Genomic DNA, 12,689 nt, shown 5'->3' with positions numbered 1-12,689 from the left:
TTGAGGGGGTTTCTTTACATCTGCTTAGATAATCCTTGATTTTTTGCAAAATAGAACATGGTGAACAGGCTTCTAGAATATTTGAAAGACATGAGTTACAAAGTCTGACAAAAATCTGATCAAGCATTTGTTTACATATGTGTATTTGTATCACAAGCACTCGGCTACAGATAGACAATGGGCTAATATGATTACTTAAGCATTTAGAGAATGCTGGTAGTTTACAATTAGGTATGGAGTACTCACCCAGATCCCTCATCAGAATGGCTTTGTAATATTTTTTCTGGAGTGCAGACATCCCATGATACAAAACAATGTCCATTTTTTTAGGTAGCTCAGCAGCAACATCAGCCTTGATTCTTCTCAGGAGGAACGGGTGCATCAGGCTGTGCAACTCTTTAGCTGGAGAGAGATAGAAGCATACTGCCATCAAAATAAAGATAACTATTGTTCTTAATATAACACAATCAATACTTTTAATCGTGATTGTAATTTAAATGAAGTTTGCAAAATTTCAGGCCTCAACGTTCGGTCCAAAAGGCCTTGCCCACAAAAGGGCAAGTTTTTAAAGAGGGCTTGATTTTTTTCAAATTCGGTATGAGTTCCACTTGGAGCTCAGTACCCCAAAATTTCATCTCACGCCCCCAGTGGTCACAACCTTTGGGTTAATACTTTCAATGTGAAGTATTCTCCATACATTGGGTGGCAAAAAAGCAAGAAATCACGGGTGGGATTCTCAAGCCGTGCTCGCCCCAAAACCGGAGAATGCCGCCTGAGGTCAATGGACTTTTGCATGACCCACCTGCTATGATTCCCACGGTGGGCGAAGTGGAAGAAATCCTTTCCCCTAACTTATTTCTCCTACCTATTGAGATAAATCTCCAGTCTGCTGTGGCCTTCTATGTCTCAAAGCTAGAACACAGCTGCTCAATTGACATGAGTAATGGATACATACAAAACTCATGCAATAACATCGATCAGAATCTTTTGTAGCTCCGGATAACGATTCTGAGTCCATTGGTAATGGAAAATTCCCACACTGACCGGATGCTATTTCATTTTAATTTAGAACATAATCTTCCTTGTCACATTACAGATATAACATCTGTAACGTTGTAGCACATGGTTAGCACTGCTGCTTCACAGCACCAGGAAGCCGATTAGATTCTCAGTTTGGGTCACTGTGCACAGTTTGCACGTTCTCCCTGTGTCTGTGTAGGTTTCCTCTGGGGACTCTGGTTTCTTCCCACAGTCCAAAGACATGTGGTTAGGTGCACTGGCCACGCTAAATTCTTTCTCAGTGTAGCTGAACATTTGCCCAAGCGTTGCAACTAGGGGATTTTCACAATAACTTCATTGCAATGTTACTGTAAGCCTAATTGCGACAATAAATAAACTACTTGTGGATAATAAACTTTAACAAATGGTAAGAAACTAAATCGTGCAGATTTACAAAGGGACTAGGTGTCCTTGTGAATAAGTCACTTGTGACTAACGTGCAGATGCAGCAAGCTATTAGGAAGCCTTTATTGCAAGAGGATTTGAGTACTGGAGTAGTGAGGGCTTGCAATTTTAGTCCCTTTACCTGAGAAAGGACATTATTGCCACAGGGGGAGTGCACCAAAGTTCACCAGACTTGTTCTGAGAATGGCAGGACTGCCTGACAAAGAGAAATTGGGCAAACGTGGCCTCTATTCTCTATAGTTTAGAAGAATGAAAGGCAATCTCATTGAAACCTATAAATTACTTTAAAGGAATAGTCAGGATAGATGCAGGTAAAACGTTTCCCTTGGTTGGGGAGTCTCGATAGCCTGATAGCCAAGAGATCGATAGCCAACTTCCTCACACATGAGGACAGCTCAACCAGGATCTTGGGTTCATGACACACTATCTGTAACCCCACAACTTGCCTGGCTTGCCAAATCTCACTGACTGTCCTGGCTGGAGACAATACACATCTCTTTAGTATATGCGTAACCCTCTCTCCACTCACATTGTCTTTACCTTTAAGACTTGATTACCCGTAAAGACTCGCATTCCAACCATTATTTTGTAAATTTAGTTTGTGTCTTTATATGCCCTGTCTGTGAACTGAAATCCCACTCATCTGATGAAGGAGAAGCCCTCTGAAAGCTAGCGGCTTGTGCTACCAAATAAACCTGTTGGAATTTAACCTGGTGTTGTGAGACTTTTTACTGGAGAGTCTAAAACTAGGAAGCACAATTCCAAAATAAGGGGGATGTGCTTAGGACCAAGGTGAGGAGAAATTTCTTTTGCACAGAGGGTTGTGAATCTTTGGAATTCTGTATCCCAGAGGGCTTTGGAAGCTCAGTTATTCAGTGTGTTCATGATAGAGATGGATATATTTCTGGTTAACAGCATAAAGGGTTATGGGGATAATGTGTGTAAAAGGCACTGGTCGTATCGAATGGCACAGCAGGCCCGAAGGCTGAATGGCCTTCTCCTGTTCCTATCTATAACTCCCCACATCACTGAGCTTTTGATTTTAACTGCATCACTGTCAGTAGCATTAGACAGCTGGCAGAACATTTGTCATAAAAATAGAACAAGTGTCTTCGATAGACTGTTAACAGCTAGATCAGCAGTCTTAATGAGCTAGGAACCAACTGCAGAATAGGTTACTCTGCAATGAATACATGATCAGAAAATTGATATATAATATGTAATTAGACAAATTAACATTCAAATATGGTAAAATTAAAGGACTTAACATTGGCAGAACAAGTGCTTACCTTGTTCTGCATCCTGTTCTACATTGCTGTAATATTTAATAAATTCATCCACGTCATCTGCCGAGAAGACATTTGGTTCCACAAAGCACAGCAGTGAATAGAGCTCATCAAGATTGTTCTGTGCTGGTGTTCCAGTCAGCAGTAGTGTGAATCCCACTGAAAACTACCAGTAAAAATCGTTAATCATTGTTAATCACATTTCCATTCAATTATTTTAATGCTTCAACTTTAAGACATAATGCACCAATCAAAAATTACAGAAAGCAAAATGTGGCATCTTCAAGAAGAAAACACGATAGAAAATATCTTACTGTCCTCAGAGATTTATGCAGTAGAGAGTTCTGGTTTTTCAACCTGTGGGCCTCATCCACAATTAGTACACTCCAACTCAGTCTGGAATACAACATATTATCCAGTAAACGTTTTAGCTGAAATGGGGAGAGGGTGCGATTAATCTCAAAAAGTTCTAAGTGCTGAATTTTCAGGAAACTGGTGTAGATCATGATTGTTTTTTCAGTGGGAGTTCAGACCCGAGTGTCCCACACTGCGTGCAATACAATCTTGAATATTATTAAACGCTTGGTGGGCGGGGCCTATTCACACAGAGTCTGACAGTTCTGGAACTCTGCGCATGCACAGTGGCCCTGAACTGTCAACCTGCAGTTTGTTAGCCAGCTCGATTGCTGGCCAGCGCAGGATTCCCAAAATGCTGCTTCTCCAATGCCCCCCCACAGCCTGATCGCAGTCCTCATGAGCATTCCCAGGCTAGCCCTGACCCCTGTTCTGGAGCGACCCAATCTCTAGCCAACCTCCCACCAGTAGTGACGATCCTCCCACCTCCCACTCCCACCTCCCCCCACCCCAGCAGATGCCCTCCCACAGCAGACCACACCCCTACCATATCCCGATTGCTGGCCTTCCTCCAGTCCCAACAGATCCTAATGCAGAGTGGCAATTGAACTCTCCCACCCTCACCAATCACCCCCAAGCATCACCACCTAGGTTCCACTCCCTTGGAACTGCCCGATGCCTGGTGGGCAGTGCCAGGGTGCCTCCTGGGCATGGGCCCTCTGCCCCTTGGATAGTACCATGGGACACAGGCGGGCACTGCTAGGGTGCCCATGCCCAGGGGGCATCACCTCCCACTGCCTGACCCCCTGGGGAGGCCCCTTCACTGCAGAGGGTTCTCCCACTAGTCCCCCAAAAGTGGGGAATTACACTGAACCCCACCAGAGTGAAATTGTATTGACACGGTGGGAGATGCCACCGGGCCCAGAGAATTCTATGCCAGGCCCGATAATGAGATTTAAATTACATTGCAATAAGATTAAAATTACTTACCCAATGGTATCACCGGTTGCCAACATGATCTCAACCATGCCAGATATCTGGTGCCGGGAGATACGCGTGCGTCAGGAATGTATGCGTGGATCCCGCGAAATGGCCAACACACAATTCTCATGATCCGACCCACGAAAAAGTTAGCAGGTCGGGGAGAATCACAGCTGAGGTCATGTGATGTAAGTACGGGAGCGACTGCATTTTCATGAGCTACTAATTTTTAAATCCTTTTTTAAAAAACCTTTTAATTTTTTTTTAGTCCTGATACACAACACATCATTATTTTATCCTGATGAGTATGGTCTGTGCTGTACTCCTGGAAGATCCTGGCTAAATTTTGGTCACAGGGAGTTGAATTAAATCAAGAAAATCCTTGTTTGGTTAAGATGGTCCAAGATGGCAAGGATGGGGCCCAATTCACAGTGGCAGTTTCTCTGGTGAGCTGGGCCAAAGCTTTGGCGGTGCTGTAGGTATTCAGATGATGACTGCCCCTGTGAGTGAAGTTGTGAATGACAGTCTCTACACCCCAGAACAGACTGTTGATGCTCACATTGATGAACTACGAAATATCCTAAAGAGAATGGATGAAGCGGAGAAGAGAATCCTGTCAGTCTTTCTGTCTTTGGAAATCCTACTGTAGGGCATGTCGAACATCCTGGTTGATTAGGGGAGTTAGGCCAGAGAAGGAGTATCTAGAGCTCAGTCTCCTGAGAGGATCTGGGGATGAGTTCCAGGCTGAATTTGAGAATTGGCTGCCACTCTTTCACAATTTCGATTCAAAGGCTGGGTGTTTCAAGTTTGATGGAGCACATGGTATTCCATCTTCGAGGCCTGGGGTCAGTCGAAGATTCCAACCATTGGTCTTGCATTGTCTCGTCTTTGATGTTCATCGAGAACAGCTGGAGGTGGCCAGACGCACTGGGTCTTCGCCATCAGCTCTTAACCAGGATGATGACATGGCAGAGCTGCAAGGGCTTTGGTGGAAACTCTGGGTGGATACTGGATGTTGCTTAACCACCCTGTCATGGCTTTGGTTTTTTTCAAGCTCCATGGATAGTTATATTATCATTCACTTCATCATTAATCCTGAGCTTTGTTTCCTTGAGATTCTACTACTGATTTTGTGATATTGTCTTTTATCTTGAGAAGTGTATAAGATAAATGAGCGCAAAGACATTTGTCATCTATTATCCTGTTACACTGGGAAATTCAGGATTTGTTAATCTTGGACTGTACCTCTGCAATTATATCGTTTTGATCCTGTTGCCTGTTCTTTTTTCATATTTTTAGAGCGAATCCTGTAACTGAGCTCTGAGGTATATTTCATCGATTATTCTATTTAGAATCACATTCTGCAGTGCTTTGTTAATCCTTGAATGTATCCCCTGCAATTTCATCTCTTAGTTTATCTGGTTATGTGACTTATCACACTGAAAGGGGCAATCCTGTGAGTGGGCATGGTAAAAATTTTCACTTGTTAAGAATCCAGGAACATCCATTTATTCTTAGTGGAATACATCCCACAACATACTTCTCATTTCTGAGGAGTGGGTTACGTAGGCTGTATGATACTACAGCTGTATGATTTTTATTTGTTTTCTCGTCTTACAATCCTGATATATACAATGGTGGACTTTTCCACCTGATAATCATGCATAGTGCCACTGCAGGGAGGTGGGCAAGTGGTTTTGTACAGAGGTAGTGGGTAGGGCCCTACAAGTCCTCACTTTGCAAGGAAAACCCCTCCTAGAACTTATGGGCTTGCTTTATTTTGTATTTCAAGTTGTCTTGGGGTTAAAGAACCTCTGATTAACTCCTGTTATGGTACAGATAGATGGGCGACATTGACATTTGGGTCAAAGGACCTGTTTCCTTGCTGTAAACCTCTATAACTCTATAAATTCCAAAATTTCCAATATACAATTCCAAAATGCTCTGTTTTACTGTGATATAATTTCATTTGATTTTTTTTCTTCAAAATAATTATACTAGGCTTGCAATTTCACAGCAGGTGAACTTTATTAAAAGCAACCATATTTATTTTACTCGCCTCCAATAGTGTAACTAAGCTATATAGTAACTCACCTACTGAGGAAAGAAACATCCTTCAGGCAAATCTAAATCAAATAGGAAATAAAAACATTGATTATTTTATGTCAAATTGTTTGCATCTAATCTAAAAACCTGCAAATATGCACGCAGGCCAATGTATTCACTAATATCCATATTGTGAATATTAGGCATTATACTTTGACATATCATCTGGAAAGCTCGATTTTTGAATCAATCTTTTTCAATGACAAAGATATTTTAAGCAGAACCAAAACTATTTTGCTGCTTTTGATTATCCACTTTCTGTTCTAAAACGAGTGGGATGAACAAATTTGTTTAGCACCTCTACCTCGAATTAAAACATACAAATACCATCCTGCCCCACATTACGAATAAAATTCCACATAAAAGGCAGTTGTATTTAGCTCAGGGAAATCCAATAATGACAGATACATTAAGATTGGCATGTATTTGCGATATGAAGATATTACATTATTAATGTATATACTTTACGTAAATAAAGTTGCCATTTAACCTGAGGATCAACACACCTCAGGCGAAGGACAAGGTTGAGAAGGCATGGCCTTTATGAACAATCTCAGCCGGTACAGGAATTGAACCCATGCTGTTGGCATTGCTCTGCATCACAAACCAGCTATCCAGTCAACTGAATAAACCAACCCACTTTATATCAGTCAATGCTGGGTACCCATAATACCTCATAAGTAGTGAGAAGTACATGGAAATTGCGATTTTTCAGATCTTGTTGCAAAGCCAGTCTTGTTTCTTTGTCTCCCATGTATACAACCAATGAAAGTTGTGGAGCAAACCTGCAAAATAACAATATTTATATATTCATAAGAGTGATGAAGTAATGCAACACACTATACCTCCAACATGAAGAACAGAGCTGGGTCAGATAGAAATAAATTATTTGGATAAAGTCAAGGTATATAATGTCAAAAGGAAAAGTCAGGTCTAACAAATCCAGAGCTCCCTAGATGAAAAAGGAGATAGAAATTAGGATGAAGAGGAAAAGGTGTACTTATGAAAGGTGTTAGGTAGACAGTACAATTGAGAACCATGAGGAATACAGAAGGTTCAGAGAGGAAGAGAAAAAAATTGAGGAAGGATTATGATAAAGGCTTGGCAGCCAACAAAGGGGAATCCCAAAGTCTTCTATAGGTATATAAATAGCAAAAGGGTAGTAAAAGGAGGCCTATTTAAGGAGCTAAAAGGGAACTTCCACATGGAGGCATGGGGCATTGCTGAGATATTAAATTAATACTTCACATCTGTCTTTAGTTGTGACCCAGGCCATGGTGACAGACAAGGAAACTCACTGGAAGGGCTCAAAATTGACAAGGAGGAAGTGTTGAATAGACTATTGTTACTTGACAAGACATTGGGACTGGATAGATGCAGCCAAGCACATTGAAGAAAGTGAGAGTGGAAATTTCAGAGGCACTGGCCATTATCTTTCAGTCTTCCCAAGACTTGGGGATATGCCAGAAGACTAGAGAATTACAAACATTACGCCCATATTCAAAAAAGCATGTAAGGATAAAGCCAGCAATCATTGATCATCCAGTTTAAATTCAGTGCTGGCAAACTTCTAATGGCACTGCTGCCTCACAGCACCAAAGACCCAAGTTTGATTCTGGTCTTGGGTGACGATGTGGAATTTGCACGTATTTGTCGTGTCTCCATCAGTTGCCTCCCACAGTCCAGGTGTGCAGGTTTAGGTGGATTGGCTATGCTAAATTGCCCCTTAGTGTCCAACATGTGTAGGTTAGGGAGAATAGTGAGGTAAATGTGTAAAAATTATTAAAATGGGATGATTGAAGAATGAACTATTCTAGCACCATATGTGTTTATATTCATTCAGTGTAGGGTCATTTTTATAAGAAAATACAACTTCCATTTATAGAAGTATCTTTAACACCAGAAAAAAAAAATCAATTGCTTCACAGGAGCATAAGGCCAAAATAAAGGAGATAACTGATTGCGCTATCAATAGTTTGGTTCATTGGCTGGATTTCAAGGATGCTAGCAAATAAGTAAAAGTAAAGTTCATTTATTAGTCACAAGTAAGGCATATATTAACACTGCAACGAAGTTACTGTGTCACCATTTTCCAGTGCCCGTTCTGGTCAATGTACCTAACCAGCTCGTCTTTCAGGATGTGGGAGGAAACCAGGGCTCCCGGAGGAAACCCACGCAGACACAGGGAGAATGTGCAAACTCCACACAGACCGAAGCTGGGAATTGAACCTGGATCCCTAGCGCTCTGAGGCAGCAGTGCTAACCACTGTGCCACCACGCTGCCCCAAGAAGGAAAGAACATGGAGAGGCTAAGGGTTTTAGGGAGGGATTTCTATGCGTGACCTTTCTGCTGTTTTTCAGTGCATCTCACTTAGTGATTAAGTAACATCATGCTGGCGGGATTTTCTATCCCGCTGATGGCGCACCCCCACCGCGAGTTTCCTGGAAGCAGGGGTGCATTCAACAGAAATTCCCGTTCATAATGGCAGGACCAGAAGATCCTGCTGCTGGCCCAAGGTGGGCAGCCTCCACCACTGAGAAACATGTGTCTGGTTGTGGGGAAAATCATGCCACATTGTTGAAAAATCATTACCTAAAAACTCTTATTGATGATTACAATAAAAAATCTATTTAACAATGGAAATACTTAACATTGAGTTATTAAACAATGTTAGGATTGTGTGCCATAAGTAAAGGATGGAACTCTCATTTTGTTAGGCTGTCACTGTCAATAGTGCAACCAAGAAACATGTAATGGGAAATGATGGGTGTAAAAAACTGGCACTAGACAATGGTGTAAATGCACAGAAACATTTTACTTGACAAATAATGCACCGTCTTTCCTACAGTTACAATGCACGAGTGAGCCATGTGAACAGATAGGAGCAATTCACGCCTTAAGTGATAGTGTGAAATGGGTGGTTCAGACAAGAGTTATATATCACTTTCAATCTTCATTTCCACTGATATCGATACAAAACAATAACTGGGAGAAATTGTGCATTTTACATTTATCACCCAAAGTCATAATTAGCTCCGTAATTTTATGGATTACTTTGACAAACTGGTTACTTTTATCCACTCAAATCACCTTTATTATGTTACTGTTCTCTCAGCTATTGATAGCGAGATTAAGACAAAGCTGAAAGACAAAGCAACCCAGGACACAGTATAAATATATTTTATATATTTTACCCTTCCAGTTCTTCTGTCCAATTCTTCAGCACTGATAGTGGGCACAGGATCAAGAAAGGATCTTTCTCCTTTTTTCTTCCAATTAGGTAGAGAAGAAAACATATTGACTGAAAAAATGAGAACAGAAATGTCATTGTATTTACTACAATAAGAGCAAGTTTGCATCAAATCCTGTTCACCCATGACTCCTGTCCTTGTTGACATACAAGGCAGTCTCCCAGCCTCTTCAAGTTTTCAACCTCATGTTTTCAACCCTTTGTGGCCACATCCTTCCTTATCAGTATCACATTCCCCATCTTACAGCTGCGCCATCAAATACTTTGTTTTTCTGACTTTGACCTTTTGTCTTTTCCCTCTCACTTGCCCCTGCCCACTGGGGGCTTTGCCCAATGGACCCCAAACTCTGGAATTCAATAAACTGTCACTGCAATTCCTTTTTTTCATTTTAGACTCTCATTATAAGTTAGCTCTTTGACAAAACATTTGGTCAACCGAATAAACATTTATTTCTTTGACCCAGCATCCAATTTTTCAACTTCTTCTGTGTCAGGTACTTTGGACTTGATAAAAGCACTGCAATCTGCAAATTGTTGTCGACAATTTGTGGTGATAACACTTAACCAGGTTGCTCTTCGTTTTTCTGATGTGATTTTGAGATAGTTACTATAGGCTGACAAGTTTCTGCAGTGGATTTCTCTTTGTCATGCTACTGAGATCTGGAAATGCTCAGGAAAATAAATAAATAACAAGTTCAACTACTTGTGCTCACATGTTGAAAATGCCTCAGCATCTGGTGTCTTTGTTTGCAATCAAAGAGAAAACAACAATCATTACTAAACATACTCCTACTGAAATGTATTCTTGTTCAAAGTTTAAAGTTTACTTATTCGTCACAAGTAGGCTTACATTCACACTGTAATGAAGTTACTATGAAAATCCTCTGGTCACCACACTCTGGCACCTGTTCAGGAGCTAACCTGAACCTGCATATCTTTGGACTGTGGGAGGAAACTGGAGCACCCAGAGGAAGCTCATGCAGACACATGGAGAAAGTACAAATTGCACACAGACAGTGACGTATTTTGAAGACAAATTTGTTCAAAAGCACTAAGTACTTAATCACATGACAGTGCAGAATGTGATATTGCTGAAAAGTGGGACATTTTGCCAAAGCTTTTAGTCTTGCACTAATCAGGACAAATGCAAGAATACCAACTTTCAAATAATCACAACAATTTATATTAAAGGAGAAAAGGATGCTAATTGGTTGATACATCAACCCTGATTTGCCCAAGTATCATCATGGAGAAAAAACAGGGAACTAATGGCTCCTCAGAACAACAACAACCAAACTAAGAATACCAAGCTGAGTCTTCCAAGTCAGCATCCTCACCACACTCCTCTACCTTCTTCCTTTTAGGAATTTCCTCAGGATTAAAAAGTGACTTGCTTCCTCTCTGGTTAGATGTGTTCTGAGATGTCTGATAAGTCTAATGTATGATCTGCAGACACTGCCTCATGCAGGGCTGGTGATGCTCAACAGAGTCACGTAGTTGTGTTTTTCAGAAGTTTGTGTCTTCTCTCCTCTGCGAGTTCCTGATGAACTTATAAGACTGGGTGAAAGAAGAACCTGGATGATCCCAAGCAATGGAGGCACTCAGGTCAAAGCCTCCCTGTAGATGGATTTTATCACTATCTTCTCCTTGCATCTGCTATCAGTGTGCAGACTGACAAACAACTATGACCAATTGACAGCACAGTGGTTAGCATTGCTGCCTCACAACACCATGGACCCAGATTTTATTTCGGCCTTGGTCTGCACTTACTCCCTGTGTCTGCATGTGTTTCCTCCAGGTGCTCCAGTTTCCTCCCACAGCGCAAAGATGTGTGTATTAGGTGGATTAACCATGGTAAATACATAGGGTTATTGTTGGAACACCTTTCTTCACAATAGATTTGGAGGATCTTGCGAAGGCACCTCTCCTGGTACTTCTCCAGTGTTTTGAGATGTAGACTGTCCAAATCTCCAAGATATATAGGAGCATGGGGAACACAACTCCCAGGCAAACCATGATCTTAGTCCTGGCTTTGATATCCTACTCCTCAAATACTCTTTTCCTCAGTGGACCAAAGACTGAGCTGGTTCATCGGAGACGATGATGAACTAGATTCCTGAGATATGGAAAATGTTACACATCTTACAGGATCCAGCCATTGATCTTAATCAATGAGGAGATGTTTGTGCGGTGAGAGCTTGTTGAAAAATATCTCAAGTTTTCCACATGTTTAGTGAAAGGCACATTTTCTCATGTGCTTCTAATAATAAGTTCATAATGACTCAGTTTCTGAGTGAGCACATGCACAAGCATCATTTATACACTGGAGCTCAATGACTGACGTTGGAGTGATTTTGGTTTTGGACTGAAGGTAACACAGGTTAAAAAGTTTCCTTTCTGCTCTGTAAATTATCTCCACACAAATAATTATTGGAGGTGAGGTGCAGTGTTGCTGCAAGGAAGACAGAGAAGAGTGTTGGTGCAATGGCACAACCTCGTTTGCACCTAGTCTTGACTTAATGGGGTCTGTTGTTGTTCTGTTGGTGAGGATCGCATGGCGCAGGTGGAGGATGATGATAAATTTCTGAAGGCAGCCAATTCGAGGAGGATATTCCATAAACTTTCACTTTTGGTAGAGTCAAAGGTTCTCTTGAGATTGAAAAAGACCACATTTTGAAGAACATGGTAGATTGGATAAGTTAGTGGTTAGTCCATTAGTCATCATGGGATTTGTGATATGGATATACCCTTTAAGGCAGAGAGAGATAAATAGATTGTTGTTAGGCAAGGGAATCAAGGATTATTAAGGTAATAGGAACGTAGAACTTCAAACACAAACAGATCAACCATTCTCTTGTTGAATGGCAGAGCAGGCTCAAAGGGCCCAATGGCTTACTTCTGTTCCTACTTTGTACATTCGACATCTCAGCAGCTCAGCAGTCCGTTGCTCAAATAAGGACATAGTTTAGGAGCTGCCAGTATTTGTAATAGAGTGATAATGCCTGTGCAACATATGCTAGGCAGTAGAAAAGGTTGAACAGTTTCCATCTGTGCTTTTGCAGATGTATATTTGGCATCGATTGACAGGACAAAGTCTGTGGCCCTGAGGCATGCTAATTCCATCAACATTCACACATTACTAAGCCAATTACATATGCGTTGTCTCAGCCTCATTCACCTCACGGATGATGGCAATATGCTTAAAGACTCTCTGTATTGTGAACTGGCCACTGAGTCATGACCTCCT

General features: G+C 41.3%; 1 protein-coding gene across 2 annotated transcripts in view; it reads right to left on the bottom strand.

The window, feature by feature from the left end:
• The window catches only part of chd1l (chromodomain helicase DNA binding protein 1-like), a 113,797-nt gene that overhangs the window by 87,658 nt on the left and 13,450 nt on the right, over positions 1-12,689 (bottom strand). Inside the window, exons 3-8 of one of the 2 annotated variants that reach the window (XM_080203581.1) lie at positions 9,387-9,493; positions 6,865-6,976; positions 6,180-6,211; positions 3,065-3,146; positions 2,754-2,916; positions 247-402 (exon numbers count right to left, since the gene is read on the bottom strand). In XM_080203581.1, coding sequence (XP_080059707.1) covers positions 247-402; positions 2,754-2,916; positions 3,065-3,146; positions 6,180-6,211; positions 6,865-6,976; positions 9,387-9,493 — 652 coding nt within the window. Of the gene's footprint in view, positions 1-246; positions 403-2,753; positions 2,917-3,064; positions 3,147-4,094; positions 6,212-6,864; positions 6,977-9,386; positions 9,494-12,689 lie in introns of those variants that run through there. The other variant, XM_080203582.1, reaches the window with a different exon arrangement.

Source organism: Carcharhinus amblyrhynchos, chromosome 15 (genome assembly GCF_965287045.1).
Source record: "Carcharhinus amblyrhynchos chromosome 15, sCarAmb.v2.hapA, whole genome shotgun sequence".
Taxonomy (NCBI): Eukaryota; Metazoa; Chordata; class Chondrichthyes; order Carcharhiniformes; family Carcharhinidae; genus Carcharhinus; species Carcharhinus amblyrhynchos.
This window is presented reverse-complemented; position numbering and strand designations above follow the sequence as displayed.